Source organism: Myotis yumanensis, unplaced genomic scaffold, assembly GCF_028538775.1.
Source record: "Myotis yumanensis isolate MYYU_CA2020_CCGP unplaced genomic scaffold, mMyoYum1.0.hap1 SCAF_13, whole genome shotgun sequence".
In the NCBI taxonomy this organism is placed as follows: Eukaryota; Metazoa; Chordata; class Mammalia; order Chiroptera; family Vespertilionidae; genus Myotis; species Myotis yumanensis.
Window position 1 is genome coordinate 43,177,077 of NW_027223764.1, and position 16,961 is coordinate 43,194,037.

The window sequence follows — 16,961 nt, forward strand, 5'->3', positions numbered from 1 at the left end:
GGGCCGGCTCCCCCATCCCCCCGCAACACGACCCCATAATAAACAAGTCTTTCCTTGATCCACCCCTGCCGCGAGCGCCCTCGGGGACCTTGGCAGCTGCAGCGGCCGAGGAGCCTTTCTCGAAAGGGGGCGTGGCCACCGCTCGGGGTTCGGCTGCCGAAAGTGCTGGGGCTCAGCAGGGGCGGGGCCAGGCCGCTGTCACCGGGCAGGAGAGAACGTTGCGAACGTGCGCCCGGCGCCCATTGGCGGAGGCCGGCCACACTCCCGCGTCTGGATTGGGCTGCTGCTGCCACGGGGCGTGGCTTCTCCGAGCCAGTCCTTATAGGCCTCTCCGCGCTGGTGCTGGGGACCGCGGCTGGCCGAAGGGTGGTGAGAGTGGTTGGAGCGGACAAGTCTGGGCAGCGCTCGGGGACTGGCACCGGTTCGCGCACTCATTCAAGCGGCTCTCGTCCCAGCAGTTCTCGCTGACCGCGCTTAGCTGGTGAGTGTCCCTTCTCGAGGTGCCGACCCCTGCGCGGGGAGGCCTCCGCCGTGCGGGTCCCTGCCTTCCCCGTCTGGTCCAGCCCCCACACTGACGCCAGGTCCGTGCCCCTCTTGTCTTGCAGCGTCTTCGGCGCTCCCGTACCCTGAGCTCATCTGCCAACGTGGTGGAGTCGGTCCGCACCATGCCTAGCCTTTGGGATCGCTTCTCGTCGTCCTCCCCCTCTTCGTCTGCGTCCTTGTCCCGAACGCCCACCCCCGATCAGCCGCCGCGCTCGGCCTGGGGGTCGGCGGCCCGAGAGGAGGGGCTCGGCCGCTGCGCGAGCCTGGAGAGCTCGGACTGCGAGTCCCTGGACAGCAGCAACAGCGGCTTCGGGCCGGAGGAAGGTGAGCCACGGGCGGAGGCGGGGGCGGCCGCGACTCCGGGGCCGGGGCGGTGAGAGGAGCGCCGCGCTGGAAGGAGTCAAACCCACCAGCACCCAGATGGCGGAGGGATGGAGGAGTGGAGGAGGGGATTGGCGTGTAGGGCACGAGTGTGGGGTGGAAACTGAGGCACGGAGTGCCGGTTTCTTCGGGAAGCATCATCCCCCCGCGAGCGAGTTGCTCTGACACCGTCCCCTGTGTGCTCTCCCTTGCAGACTCGGCATACCTGGACGGGGTGTCCCTGCCCGACTTTGAGCTGCTCAGCGACCCCGAGGACGAGCACCTGTGTGCCAACCTGATGCAGCTGTTGCAGGAGAGCCTGGCCCAGGCGCGACTGGGCTCGCGGCGCCCCGCGCGCCTGCTGATGCCCGGCCAGCTGGTGAGCCAGGTGGGCAAGGAACTGCTGCGTCTGGCCTACAGCGAGCCCTGCGGCCTGCGGGGGGCGCTGCTGGACGTCTGCGTCGAACAGGGCAAGAGCTGCCACAGCATCGGCCAGCTGGCCCTCGACCCCAGCCTGGTGCCCACCTTCCAGCTGACCCTGGTGCTGCGCCTGGACTCACGCCTCTGGCCCAAGATCCAGGGGCTGTTCAGCTCCACCAACAGCCCCTTCGTCCCTGGCTTCAGCCAGTCCCTGACGCTGAGCACCGGCTTCCGAGTTATCAAGAAGAAGCTGTACAGCTCCGAGCAGCTGCTCATCGAGGAATGTTGAACTTGGGGCCGGGGGCCGACGCCGACCCCACAGCAGACAACTGAACTTTTGGGGTGGACATTGGCAGGCAGGAGCTGAGGAGCTGCTTGCTGCCTGTTAGTTAGAGAACTGACAACAGCCACTTGAGGGGTGGAAGGAGAGGTGGGGGAGAAAGTGTTTTCTGGGAAGCTCACGGAGGTGTGTAGAGGTGGCTTCTCGTTGTGGGCACAGGCTTGCCCTCAGTACTGTAGCATGAAACAAAGGTTTAGGGGCCAACCAGGCTTCTGGCTGGATGTGTATGTAGCATGTACCTTATTTTTATTGTTACTGACAGTTAAGACGACAGTGGTGTGACAGCCAGGAGAGCAGCTGGGCTGCACTGGCCTCTGCAATTGCAATCCGTGTGTGCTCAAGGTAGCTGGCCCGGGGGGAGGGGGAGGTCATGGAGGTGTTTTGTGTATCTCATGGTCTGAAACGGCCAAATGTGTGTGTTCTTTGTTTTTGCATCTTTTGTTTTTTTGACCAGAGCTTCACTACTGACCTGTTCTAGGCAGCTATCTTACAGACGCATGAATGTAAGAGTAGAGAAGGGTGGGTGTTGGGATCACTTGGGGGATCTTTGACACTTGAGAAAAAAAATACACCTGGGAGCTGCGCTTGTCCCATCCCCCGAAGTGTACTGAAGAGTTTATCTGTGAGTGGTGGGGCTGCCTGGGGTGGGGGCTGGCACCCCTGCCCCAGAGGAGTGCCATCTGGGTCTTCCATCTAGAACTGTTTACATGAAGATACTCCCTGTTCATGAATACACTTGATGTTCAAGTATTAAGACCTATGCAATATTTTGTACTTTTCTAATAAAAAAAAGTGTTTGTTAAAAGTTGGTTGAGTCTCTTATTAGTGCTAAGAAATGAAAGGGAGTGGGATGGGATGGGTACTGTTAAAAGGTGGGTTCAATCAAATTCAGGTCCACCTGTGCATTTCTCTGTCCCTTTCCGGGGCTGCCTGCCAGCCTGGTAATGGAGGTATGTGGGTTGTGTGCCATCTGTGCCAAGAACCCTGGGTCCCTGGCTCTGCTGACTGAGGCTACCAGGGGAAATCACTGGAAGGTGAGTGAGTCAGACCTCCCACAGAGCCAGTCAGTAGGCAGAGCTCACCTGGCCGCCCCCTGGGTTAGGAGGCCCAGGTACAAGGGCCCCCTAAGCCCAAGTTCCTTACAGGTAATAAAAGGACTGCAAGAAACTGTTTCTGTTTAAAAAGCTCTATTTGTGCTGCAATCATGAAAACTACAAATTTTATCTTTGGATATAAAAAGGCTATAGGGCAGGGATATCAATACATGGATTTTGAAAAAGACTATTTCCTTCAAGGCTCTTACTAGACAAGGAAAGCAGGGCTCAGAAAGAGACATGACCTCATGGGAGGTGTGGCCCGGGCAGGTGTAGAACACAAACAGACACCCATGCACATGAGGGTGACGGAAGGACAAGTGAGGGCTTAGAGAGCAAGGGGATTGCCGACCTGTTTTCAAGAATGCCCTGGATGACCTGGACTCCTTGTACTCTCTGGGCCCCAATTTCCTTATCAGTGAAATTGAGGTTGGGCCAGATGAAGGCCAAGGCCTTTCCCACTTCTCACTCCCTGGGACCGGCAGGCAGTCCTCCCACACTGGCCTTTGGAGACTTATCTCCCTTGTTTCTCTTCCTGGTCCCAGATACGCCTTGTTTGCCCAACTGTAAAACGGTAGTTCTTCCACTCGAGTGTGTAGTCAAATCCCTTGGACCCCCAGTTAACACACACATCCCTGGGCACCGGTGGAGATGCTGGCCCAGAGCCCCAGGAATTTTCATCAGGGATTCTGACACAGGGTCCTGAACTTTGGGATGGTTTTGAAAACTTGCATCTCTGGCAGAACTGAGTGACTTATTCCCAAAAGTGGATGAATCTGTGTTAGAACTAGATTTGAAAATGGTGTTAGCAAATGAGACGATGCCCAGAGCAGTTTTAGGAGAGCCCTCTCATTTATTTTCTGAGCACAGCCTCCTACTAGCCACCCTGTGAGGTGTGGGTCTGGTGGGGGGTTGTAATGTTTTACAGATGAGTAATCAGAGGCCCAAGCCCTTGAAAGGCCATCTTCTTTTGACCATGGCTGACCTGTCCACTGAGCCCCTCAGAGTAGGAACTGGGAGTGAAGCAGGCTCACCATCTGTGTGGTGTCACTTTCCCATGAGGTCAGATCCGTGCCAATGTTCACGGCTGTGCTTCCCTGGCCCCAAAAGAGGAGCGAGGAAAACAACTGTGTCCAGCTCCAGAGCAGAGCCTTGGTGTATGGAGGCTGGATGCACAGTGAGCATTAACCCTTTTCCAGGACTAGGAGGCAGCAAGCACACTTGGCTTTTCTTAAATGGTTCGACTCAGGCCAGAGGAAAGCTTCGGTTCCCAAGACAGCTCAGCTGAGACACCCTCTCCTGAAGCTAGACGGGCTTTTTTCATCTTCACAGGCTTGCAAATCCCACAAGCAAGACAGAAGGGCTCCTAGGTGGGAGCTCTTGGGCCTCCTAAGATGCAGCAGGAAGCTTTGCCCCGGACACTGGGCTTTTGAAGGGAAGATGGGGCTATGTCTTGGTGGTTTTATTACGCCTGTTGCCTCGTGCAGAGGAATATTAAAGGCTGAGATCCTGGAAGAGAGGTAGCGTCCTTGTGGCTAAGTCCCAACTTTGGAAAATGCTTTCAAAAATCGTTCTACTAGGCCTACAAATTTTGTACTGATTCCCTTTGTTTCTAATTCCCTCCCTTATTTCTATTTCCCATCTCATTGGGATACTACTCTAGAACCTGTAATAGCTCCCTATTATCAGATTCTACTGTCTGCCTCTCAAGACCTTCGGTATTGGGCCCTTTTCAGTCTATCCGGGGTACTCCCTACTACTCTGCTTCTTTTGGGACAGGTCAGTGTGGTCTGCCCCCTTCTCTGGCCCCAGGCTCTGCTCATTCCAGTGCCCTCCACCAGGGATGTGGGCTCTGTCTTGCCTGCACAGCCTGTCCTTTAAGGCCCAGAGCAAGTTCTAGTCCTTTTATGAGTCCCCTCTGCATCCCCTTGCCTTGCCCTTCATGACTGCAGTTTAGCAGTTTTCTGGCCTCATTGTAGGTACTTATTTAGTATCCGTCCAGTTCTGTAGGACACCCTCTTTTTTGATCAACCCCCTCTCCCTTGGCTCAGACAACACAAGATTCCCCCACCAGCCTCAGACTCTCAGGCCAAGGAAAAAGGAGGGCAGGGTAGAACACTTGGTTGTTTTATTACGCCTGTTGCCTACTGTAGAGGAATATTAAAGGCCGAGATCCTGGAAGAGAGGGAGTGTCCTTGTGGCTAAGACCACCATGCAGTACATATAGTGAAATGTGGGTTTGAATCCTGGCTCAGACATTTCTAAGCTGATGACCTTGAGCAAGTCACTTTCTGTTTCCTCTGTAAAACGGGGGTAATACTGAGGAAGCTAGTGGCTGGGCAAGAAATGAGAGGCCCGAGCTGGCTGTAAGCAAGCACCCTGCACAATAGGGACCACCTCTGACTTCCTTCCCCTCTGGTCCTGCTTTTCTCTAACATCTTTTCAAAAGCCATCATTTTAACAACAGTCATGTCAACATATAACCTTAATACATTCTTGGGAAAACATCATTTTGGAGTAATGTGCTCAGACAGCTGTTCTTCTAAGCTGTATTCTTCTAAGCCTGGCTACACCCTGTAAAAGATTCCTTTCATAAGCCCTGGCCAGGTAACTCAGTTGGTTGGAGTGTTGTCCCAATACGCCAAGGTTGCTTGATCCCTGGTCAGGGCACGAGGGGTGGGGGTTCCTATAGTTTTACCTCATGGTTCAGAAGAAAATGCAAAGGCCAAGCATGGCTCAGTGAGCAGGGCTGCAGGCCTAAGATGGGAAGTGTGGCTTCCTACTTCCTGGTCCTTCCATTCAACTCCCTGAGCCCTCCTGGTTCCCCAGCTCAGGGTGTCTGGGTCAGCCACATCCTACTGTTGCTGGTAGAGGTGACCAAGTGCTGGTGAGGCAGCCCAACATAAGACTGAGGGAACCTGAGGCACAGAAACCAGGCCCCATTAATAGGGTACGACAGGACTCTCATTATCCTGAAAGGGGACTCGTTATGAAAGAATCACAAATTAGAAAACAGCCCATTAAACCCAGACATACCCACGCAGGAGCCCAGTGAGGAGTCTTCATCCCCATTCCAACTGTGGCAATAACTGTGGTCATGTGGTACTAGTGGCTCTGAAAGCAGACACTGATGGACTGTCACTTGATTCATTCATTCAACCCATATATAATTAAATGGATCCCTGGGGCTGCAAGAGAAAGCCAAAGTAAGTGGGAACCCCTAAGAAGCTGATTCTCTCTTTCTCTTTCTACCTCTCCCCCGCTACACACACACACTAACTTCTCAGGGAAAAAAATCCAACAATATAGAATGACTAAAAGTATGTAAGATAAAACTAATTTAACTGTATACCTAAAATTAATCAATTTTATTGAATGTAAATTACACTTCAATATATGAAATTTTTACTGATTTTTAGAGAGGAAGAGAGTGAGAGAGAGAGAAATATTGATGTGAGAGCAATACATCGATTGGCTGCTTTCTACACACCCACTACTGGTTTAGAGCCCAAACCTGGGGATGTGCCCTGACCTGTATCCTGACCTGGAGTCCTACCAGCAACCCTTTGGTGCACGGGGATGACGCCTAACCAACTGAGCCTCATTGGCCAGGGCTTCCATGAATTGTTGCAAAAGGCATATGTACACAAAAATTAACTCAAAGTGGGTCACAGACCTAAATGGAAAAGCTAAACTATAAAACTCTTAGAAGAAAATATAGGAATAAATCTTCATGATCTTGGATTAGGTGATGATTTCTTAGATATGACACCCAAAGTACAAGTGATAAAACAGATGATCAACAAGTTGGACTTTATAAAATTTAAAAACATTTGTATTTCAAAGGACACAATCAAGAGAGTAAAAAAAAAAAAAAAAACAACCCACAGACTTGGAGAAGATATGTTGCAAATCATATAATGATAAGTGATTTACATCTAGAATGTATAAAGAACTCTTATAGCAATTAAAAAATGAGCAAAGAATCTGAATAGGCATTTCTCCAAAGATGTACAAATGACCTATAAGCCATTCATGAAAAGATGTTTAATATTATTCGTCATTAGGAAAATGTAAATCAATTTTCAAGGAGATACCATTTCATACCACCAGAATGGCTATAATCAAGGAGACAGATAATGTCAAGTATTGACAAGGATATGGAGAAACTGGAATCCTCATACATTGTTGGAAGAATTGTAAAATGGTGCAGCTATTTTACAATTCCTCATAATGTTAAACATAGAGTTACCATCTGACCCAGAAATTTCACTTCTAGGTATATACCTGAGATAAATGAAAACATATATCCACATAAAACCTTATATATGAATGTTCATAGCAGCATTATTCATAATATAAAAAGAGAGAGAGAGAAGAAAAATTCATTGACATGGACAACAGTGTGGTGATTGCAGGGGGGAGGGGTTGGAGGGAGGTGGAGGAGGGTACAGGAGGGATAAAGGTGATGAATGGAGATTTAACTTGGGGTGGTGAACATATAACAGTGTACAGATGATGTGCTGTAAAATGGTGCACCTGAAACCTATATAATTTTATTAACCAGTGCCATTCAAATAAATTCCATAAAAAAGTAAATAAATTTAAAATGTTTTAATACACAAAATATACAAAATGAGCTCCAGAAGTTTTTTTCTCTCTCTCTCTTAAAAGAAATATTTTTAAATTGACTTCAGAGATGAAGGGAGAGGGAAAGAGAGATAGAAACATCAATGATGAGAGAGAATCATTGGTCTGCGGCCTCCTGCACTCTCCCTACTGGGGATCCAGCTGGGACCTACTGAGACCTACTAGTCCATAGGTCTACGTTCAATCACTGAGCCACGCTGGCCGGGGGAGCTCCAGAAGTTTAAAAAAAAAAATTACAGCTCCACAATTAAATATGGTAATTTGTAAACCACATGTAAATAAAAATGGAAGATTTTTCACTAAGAAAAGGAAAACAAAAGAAAAGCCATGAGTATTTTGGATCAAATTTATGTATTGTCTGTCTCTGCCAACAGAATGTCAGCCCGCATTTTTTGTGTCTAGAACAGAGCCCGGCCTATTGAAACTACTAATGAGCCCAGGCAGTTGCTGCAGGCGGCGGAGGGCCAGGTCCTGGTACTGAATGGCGAAGGCATCTCCTGGGCCGCCTGGAGACCATTGTGGCCAAGCAGGTGCTGCTGGGCCGGAAGGCGGGGGACGTGCACTGTGAGGGTATCAACATTTCTGGCAATTTCTACAGAAACAAAATGAAGTCCCTGGCCTTCCTCTGCAAGTGGATGAACACCAACCCCTCCCTCGGCTCTTACCACTTCCTAGCCACCCCCCCCCCCCCCCCCAACTGCATCTTTTGCGGACAGTGTGAGGCCAAGCAGGCCGGACCCCTGGGACCATCTCAAGGTGTCTGATGGGATCCCGATGGCCTATGACATGAAAGAGCAGTGGTTCCTGCAGCCCCCAAGGTTGCGCGTTGGAAGCCTACACGGAGGTTGGCCTACCTGGACGCCTGGCTCAGGAGGTTGGCCGGAAGTTCCAGGCAGTCACAGCCACGCTGGAGGGGAAGAGGAAGGGGAGAGCCAAAATCCATTACCCGAAGAAATGGCAGCTCACGAAGCTGCAGAAACAGGCCAAAAAGAAGGTGGCGAAGAAAACTGACAGATACACGAGGTCCTCAAGACTTAATGGTCTTCTTCTGGTCTGAGCCCAGCAAAACTGTAAATTCCTAAAACAACAACAACAACAAAACCACAAGCTAATGAACATGTGCAGAAGAAAGGAGGGATTAAAGGACCATGACATCTCAAATCTTCCATCGCCATTGGGGCCACTTCCAAACACTTTTTAAAAAACTATGGTAAAGTATATAACAAAAAACCCACCGTACTAACCATTTCAAGAGGATAGTCACTAGTGTTGAATATATTCTCATTGTTGTGCAACCTTTTTCGAAAAATTTTCATCTTGTAAAACTGACACTTTGTACTCATTAAACAATTCCCCGTTCCCCTCCCCTCAGCCCCTGGCAACCGCCATCTCCCTTCGTGCCTCTATGGATTTCACTGCTCAAGGTACCTGACGGAAAGGGAATCATATAGCATCTGCCTTATTGTGCCTGGCTTACTTGACTTAGCACAATGTGTTCAAGGTTCATCCGTGTTGTAGCAACTGTCAGAATTTCCTTTCTTTTCAAGGCCAAGTAATAGTCCGTTGCATGTATATACCACCCATTCATCCATCAATAGATACGTGAGCTGCTTCCTTCTTTGGGCTATTGTGAACAATTCTGTTATAAATATGGGCGTACAAATACCTCTTCGAGACTTGCTTTTACTTCTTTTGGGTATATTCCCAGAAGGTGAATTGCTGGATCATATAATAATCCTACTTTTAATTTTTTGGGGAACTACCAAACTGTTTTCCACAGCAGCTGCACCATTTTACATTCCCGCCACCAACGCACAAATTCCAAGCACTTTTGTGCCGCTCCACATCCCATCCAAGTTCAAATTTGCCCAGCAATCAAGTCCCACTGCACCCATCCCTAGAAGTACGGGGTGAAGGGCTGGATGAGGCCTGTGGATCTGCAGTGCTCCACATGCTCTAGGAAGTTGGAGGAGAGAGGGTGGCAGAGTGAGGACAGGTTCCAAGAGGAGGAAGAATGAAACTTCAGCCCCAAAGATGTGAGGGCAGCTCTCCTCATTCTCTCACATGGACCTCCCCCAAGGCATTCTGATCCCCTGTCAGAGACCCTCTGGGGCAGGGGTGGGCAAACTTTTTGACTCGAGGGCCACAATGGGTTCTTAAACTGGACCTGAGGGCCAGAACAAAAGCATGGATGGAGTGTTTGTGTGAACTAATATAAATTCAAAGTAAACATCATTACATAAAAGGGTACAGTCTTTTTTTTTTTTTTAGTTTTATTCATTTCAAACGGCCGGATCCGGCCCGCGGGCCATAGTTTGCCCACGGCTGCTCTGCAGGAAGGCCGAGGCTGGGGAGAGTAGTAGAGCTGATTTGAGCCGCACACGTTGGAGGACAGGAGAGGAGCCCGGGCCTCCCAGGGGAGAAGGGCTAAGGATTGAGGCACCGGTCCCAGTGGCCCCCAACCCATTCTGAACCTCCATTAGCTATCATTGATTGACTTAATATATGACAAACCTGTGACTCCAGTAGCAATGGTAAGTGAATTTGTATTTTATTCACTGTAATTGCATCTGCATACATTTTAAAAAGCAGTGGGACTAATATGGGCCAGACATGCTGTGGATTCAATCTCCAGACAAGACAGGCCTCATTGGAACTTGCCTGCCTCTGGTGATGACCAAGCCCTCATTCAAGCCCCCTCCCCTCCCCCCAAGAGATCAGCAGAATGCTAACAGCACGCTCCACCATGGGGCTACAAGGAAGGGCAAGCTCAGGACTCGAGAGCATATAGAGCTCATATCTACAAAATACTCTACATCTTTAACTCATCTGACATACCACCAATTCAATGAAGTAGGTACTATTACTATTATTCCCGTTTTACAATGAGGACACAGTACATGGAGCAATGTAAGGGGGTTGGAGTGGGAGTGGAAACACCTTCAGTCTAGTCTGATTTTGCCACTGAGCCGTGTTTCTTCATCTTTAAACTGAAGGTGTGGGACTAAAGGACATTAAGAGTGGTTCTCCGAGGCAGAGCAGAGCAGTCATCCGCTGCCACTATGGCTTTTCCCCAGCCGCGCCCACTCATCACTGCTCCCTGGGTTCCCTCCCGCCTGGGGTGGGGGTGGAGGAGGAAGAACAGCGCTGCCTCGCAGGTCACTGGGCAAATGCTTGACTGCTTTCTGGGGTGAGTCCAAGTCTGGAAAGGGAACGTTAAGAAGAAATTTCCACGGCCCTTCCTTCAGCCAGGGATTTTCCATTCTGTCTGGGCAGACATGTCTCTCAGAGAAGGGATCTGGCAATCCATAGGAGTTATTGAACGGCTCAGCTCTGTGCTGGGGTGAGCGTAAGACCTGGTTCTGGTTTTGGTTCTGGTTCCTGCCCTAGGAAAGGGGGCAAGTGTGTTGGGAAGGCACAACTGCCCCAGGAAGATGAAGGGCCAGGGGGTGGGGGTGGGGGGAGTGGGGGACCAGGATGGTATCGAACAAAGGAACAAAGTATTCAGCCTAGAAGAACCCGAGAGAGAGCCCATCAGGGGAAACTTCCTAGAACAGGAGAGGGGAGCTGGAGGGGCAGTGGAGAAGGAGGCCTGCAAAGGTGGACAGGGGCAGGCAGAACCGATGAGAAGGGAGATAATGTGGACCAGCTTTACAAAGGTTCCCATGAGCACGGGACAGTGTAGTGGCCAGGAGAGAGCTGGATGCAAGAAGTGGAAAATTTGGTGAAGCAATACAGACAGCCAAGGCAGGGGCTTGCGCTCCGGCCTCTGCACTAGCTGTTCCCTCTGCTGGGAACAGCCTCCCTCGCAGCCTCACCTGGTTGGTCGGGTGTAGCTCAAAAGTCCCCTGCTCCACAGGGGAGCCTTCCCTGGCCGCTCCTGCTAAAGCAGCCTTGAGCCGCTCTCTAGCAATTATCCATGTTCGTTTCCTCCCCAACACTTGCCACCACCTGCACTTATCCTGTTTCTTTTAGTGGCTGCCTCCCTCCTAGCGATAGGAGTTCCATGACAGCAGAACGGCTTGTCTCCATCCGATCCCCAGAGCCCAGCACACAGCAGGCCCTCAATAAATACTGAGTTTAATTGAACTGCACTTGGAGTGTATGATGAAAGAAAGCCCATGATGATGATGTTTTTTCGCTGAGCACTATTATATGCCAGGTACTGTGGTAAGTGCTTTACAAACATTATCTCATTTATTCCCCTATGGGGGAGATGCAATTATTATCCCTAATAGGCGGGAAAACAGAGGTCCGGAGGGATTGGTTAAGTTGCTCAAGGACACACAGAACCAGGATTTGAACTCACACTTTTAACCTCTAGGCTACCACTGTCTGATAGAAATATAATATGAACCACATAAGCAACTGAAGATTTTTCTAGCAGCTACCTTAAAAGCAAACCAGGTGAGGTGCACGCTTCCTCTCCAGAGCAGGCCTGCCTCCCCTCTTCTTCCCCCAGGTGTGTTACCTTTGTCTTTCCCTCTCTGAAGCTCCAAGGGCCCTTCTTTTGCTTCTGTAACTTGTTTCCCCGAGCCTACGCAGCCCTGCTGGCTCACTTCTACTACCTCTGTAATTTTCTTTCTTTTGTTGTTAATCCTCACCCAAGGATATTTTTTCTGTTGATTTTTTATTTATTTATTTTTTATTTTTTAGAGAGAGTAGAAGGGAGGAAGGGGGGGAGAAAGAGAGAGAGAGATGAAAAAGATACATTGATTGGTTGCCCCTTGAAGGAGCCCTGACTGGGGCCGGGAATTGAACCTGCAACCCAGGAACGTGCCCTTGACCAGGAATCAAACCCGTGACTTGTCAGTGCGTGGGCTGATGCTTTAACCACTGTGTAACACCAGCCAGGGCTACCTCTGTAACTTGCTAAATAAACTTTCTCTTAAAAAAGCAGATGGACCCTAGCCAGTTTAGCTCAGGGGATAGAGCGTCGGCCTGAGGACTGAAGGGTCCCGGGTTCGATTCCAGTCAAAGGCACATGCCTGGGTTGCAGGCTCGATCCCCACTGTGGAACGTGCAAGAGGCAGCCAATCAATGATTCTCTCTCATCAATGATGTTTCTTTTCTTTAAAAAATGTATTTTTTATTAATTTCAGAGAGGAAGGAAGAGGGAGAGAGAGATAGAAACCCTATTGATGAGAGAGAATCACCAACTGGCTGCCTCCTGCCTGCTCCCCATTGGGGACAGAGCCCGCACCTGGGCATGTGCCCTTGACCAGAATCGAACCTGGGACACTTCAGTCCACAGGTCGACGCTCTATCCACTGAGCCAAACCAGCTAGGGCTCATCATTGATGTTTCTATCTCTCCCTCTCCCTTCCTCTTCAAAATCAATAAACATTTATTTTAAAAAAGCAGGTGAAATTAATTTTAATAATATAGTTTGTTTAAACTGATATATCAAAAATATGATCATTTCAACATGAAATCAATATAAAAATATTAAGATAATTTTCCATTTTATTTTACCAAGTGTTCAAAATCTGGTGCCTAGTTTTTACACTTACAGCACTTGCTAAGTTTTCATTAGCGAATTACCTGTATTTAGATTTCATAAAATTTGCAGTTGAAAAAATGATTTACATACCCAAGTTGTTCCACACATATTTAAATGTTTTCCAATAACAACACTGTCAATTTTAAAACTTAAATGTAAATCGATTAAAGTGAAATAAGATTTAAAATTTAGTTCCTCCGCTGCATTCATTACATTTCAAGTGCTCAACAGCCACATGTGGTCAGTGGCCACTGTATTGGACAGCACAGCTCCAGGCTGCACAGGTTCATCTGCTGAGAAGGCAGGATGGGTGGGAGAGGTCCAGCAGGAGGGATCCAGAGCAGACTGGAGACCAGGTGAGGGAGGGGAAAGCGGGGAAAACTGAGGTGGTAGGACTGGGCCCACATAAAAATGAGGTGGGATGACCAGCCATGACTCCCACCAGCCGGCACAGGCTGGGCCCACGCACAAGTGGGTGCCCCCCATGGGTGTTCTGTAGGTCTGGGCTTCCTTTCACCAAGGAAGTGGTGGTGGCCCTCAGGTCCCTGGGTGACTCCTCTCACAACACCACAAGGGATCCTGCGGGTGCATGGGGCTGGCTCTGAGCAGGCTCAGGCTTGGGGGGTGGAATGCTCTCCCTCTTCCCTTCCCTACCTGTGGGCAGCTGGCGGGGTCAGGTGTGTGGTTCTGGTTAAACAACTCTGGAGTCAAGGGTGCCTGGGTTCTGATCCCAGCTCCGCCAATTCCTTGCTGTGTGATTTTAGATCTTAGACAAGTCAAGTCCTTCTCTGAGCTTCAGTTTCCTCATCTTGAAAATGAAAACCAGTAACGAAAGGTTGTGAGACTCTGATAACGTCTGTAGAGTGCCCAGTTCGTAGTAAACAATCAATTAACACAAGCTATTCTTCCTAGATAATATCCTTTTCTGTTAAGGACAAAAATGTAGACTGAAAAACAAACCAACCAACAAACAAAAAATGTAGACTGTAGACTGTTCATGATCACTGGAAAGATTTCCAACGTGAGCTGTAGAGGTGGCTGACGGCTCCTGCCTCAGCCCCACCCGGCTCCCGCCCCCCACCATTCCCTGCATGACACAGACCTGGTTAACCATCAGGAGTCTGGAGGGGGATGTGCCAAAGGCCCTGGGTGCCTGAACATGATATTAAAATAGCCAAGAGACGCCTTCTAGAAATGTGGAGAGTGAGTCAAACTGAATCAGGAGCAGGTGAGGTCACCCTGGGTCCCTAGAGTTACTCAGAGTGACACTGGCATATGACTGGCAGGAATGAGGGACGAACTGGGCTCCAGGAAAGCAGGTGGGGCTGGAAAGCACCCAAGACAAGGAAACTGTCGGCGTGGAAAATCCAGGCAGGCAGAGCTCAGACTGAGAGGCAGCAGGCAAAGGCCAAAGTCAGCCTGGTCCGGGTATTTTTGAGGGTAGGGCAACTCCCTCTCCCGGTTAGCACCCCAATTAGCCTTCCCTCAATCTTCCCAACTTCAACTCCCCGGCCCCCAAACCTTTGCTCTGCTGGGTCCCCCAAAGTGCCAGGGCTGAGACAGCCCAGAGCAGACCTTTGTCCTCTGCCCTGCCAAATTAGCTCTTGTCACCTCATTCTGCCCACATTTCCAACATTTCCTGTCTTGTCTGTCCGCCCCTCCTGGAATTAGTGCTCCTAAGGTAGGAGGACTCTCTCTTGCTCACTGTTACATCTCCTGGGCACGGCGCAGACTCTGACATATAATTGAATGTTTAGTAGGTACTTGTTGAGACAGTAGACTCAAGACCTCAGTGGGTTCTCATTGCATTTCTCACAATCATTATGTGGGTCAGCCTGCTGAGCCTTGTTTCCACATCTACAAAGAGGGAAACATAATCTCTATGAAGATCCTGGAAAAGGACCAGGTCAGAAAGCGGGGAGGAGGAAGCACCCAGCTGGCTCTACAAAGTGTCTGATGGATAATGTTTCAGACGCAGCTGATGCGCAGATGAACCTAGAGAAGAGGTAACCGCGGCACAAGGAAGTCATGCTGACAGACCCCCTGGGGAGACAGAACAGGACCTCTGCCTGGGTCACTCTAATTCAGTGTCGCTGGGAGTTCCATCCAGAGGTCTTGAAGTGTGCCAGCCTGTTCCTGCCTTGGAAGATAGCCTTTCCCCACTCAGCTTCCTTTTGGGGTTGGGGCCTGGCTCCTGGTGGTAGGGAGGGTCTTGGAGACACTGTGATGGCTGCCTCTGGTGCTGGGTGAGCCAACACTGTGTGTGTGTGTGAGTGTGTGTGTGTGTGTGTGTGTGTGTGAGTGTGAGTGTGAGTGTGTGTGTGTGTGTGTGAGAGTGTGTGTGTGTGAGTGTGTGTGTGTGTGTGTGTGAGTGTGTGTGTGTGTGTGTGAGTGTGAGTGTGTGTGTGTGTGTGTGTGTCTGTGTAGGGGGTATTCTTTACTCCATAAGCATCCACTGGTTCCCCACTACACCCCAAGAGGGAGGCAGTCCAGCCTTGTGGTGAGACGCTTGGACTCGAGTCAGACTGGAATCATATTAAAGGAGCTGATGCACGCAGCCCTTCCTGAGGCCCAGTCCCCACCTGAAAGAGAGGCTATGAGGATGGTGCACGTTCAGCACTCAGCACAGCGCCCAGCTCACCATAAGCACGTAAGGAATTTTTGTTATTAGTTATTTTGTTAGACTATCAGCCCTGTGAGGACACAAGGGACACTTGGTTTGGCCACTGCTTACCCACAGGCACCATTCTTAGTAGGTGCTCAGGTGGTTAAGAGAACAATTGGAGGAAGGAGAGAAAGAAGAGGAGGAAGGGAAGAAGGGAGGAAGAAGGAAGAGAAAGGAGATTTGTTCTGGGAGCTCCCAGCTTCATCCCTCTGTCCCCAAGACACCAGGGTGAGCTGACTCAAGGCTTCTCACTGCATGCTGCGTGGGGTCCAGGAGCACTGATCTCAGATGGGAGTAAGGAGACTAAATCCTGGAGCCACGTACCAGTTGACTAAACTTAGCCTCAACGATCTCCTCTATAAAATGTGGGTCATCATCCCAACGACCTTGCTGAGTTGTAGGGAGGTCCGGAAGATGTATATAAATACACTGAGTACATTTGTAAACTGAAGAGTATGAGAGGTCATTTCGGTGGAGTGACAGGCAGTGTAGGCTCTGGAAACAGCCTTCATGCCGTCAAAACCCACTGCTTACAGACCCTGAGCCTCAGTTTTCCCATCTGTAAATCAGGGGTGATAATAGTTCCCACCTGACAGAGTTGTGAGGATTAAATGAGATAATGCATGAAAAGCTTTTGAATCAGTGGAGAGCATTCAATAAAAGGTGGCCATAATAATCCTCAGGAAGGATTCTGTGAACTACTTCTCACTAAAGTGTGAATGAGTGATAAGACCTAGATGTTCCCTCTCTCAGGGGAGTTTAAATATTAATGCAAGTTAAATGAGTGAAATCCTATCGGATGACGGAATTTTAAAAGAAGGTATAAAGGGAGTAGAGAAGGGCTCCCTAGGGCCCTCAAAACCACAGTTGTGCCCTGGCCAGTTTGGCTCAGTGGCTAGAGCAGTGATGGCAAACCTTTTGAGCTCGGCGTGTCAGCATTTTGAAAAACCCTAACTTAACTCTGGTGCCGTGTCACATATAGAAATTTTTTGATATTTGCAACCATAGTAAAACAAAACGTATATTTTTGATATTTATTTTATATATTTAAATGCCATTTAACAAAGAAAAATCAACCAAAAAAATGAGTTCGTGTGTCACCTCTGACACGCATGTCATAGGTTCACCATCACTGGGCTAGAGCGTCGGCCTGTGGACTGAAGAGTCCCAGGTTCGATCCCGGTCGAGGGCATGTACCTTGGTTGGGGGCACATCCCCAGTAGGGAGCGGATAGGAGGCAGCTGATCAATGTTTCTCTCTCATGGATGTTTCTCTCTATCCCTCTCCCTTCCTCTCTGTAAAAAATCAATAAAATATATTTTTAAAAAAAGCCACAGTTGGTGCCCTGGCCAGTTGCTCAGTGGTTAGAGCAGTGGTTCTCAACCT

At 49.4% G+C, this 16,961-nt stretch overlaps 1 protein-coding gene and 1 pseudogene across 1 annotated transcript; both read left to right on the top strand.

Annotated features, from left to right (window-relative positions):
* Positions 1–321: 321 nt before the first annotated feature.
* DDIT4 (DNA damage inducible transcript 4) lies at positions 322–2,468 on the top strand. The gene is made up of 3 exons (XM_070432942.1): positions 322–481; positions 606–867; positions 1,119–2,468. The coding sequence occupies exons 2-3, from the start codon at positions 666–668 to the stop codon at positions 1,610–1,612; spliced, it is 696 nt and encodes a 231-aa protein (XP_070289043.1). The 5' UTR covers positions 322–481; positions 606–665; the 3' UTR covers positions 1,613–2,468.
* A 139-nt stretch (positions 2,469–2,607) lies between these two features.
* LOC139022199 (large ribosomal subunit protein uL13 pseudogene) lies at positions 2,608–8,464 on the top strand (annotated as a pseudogene).
* The last annotated feature ends 8,497 nt before the right edge of the window (positions 8,465–16,961 follow it).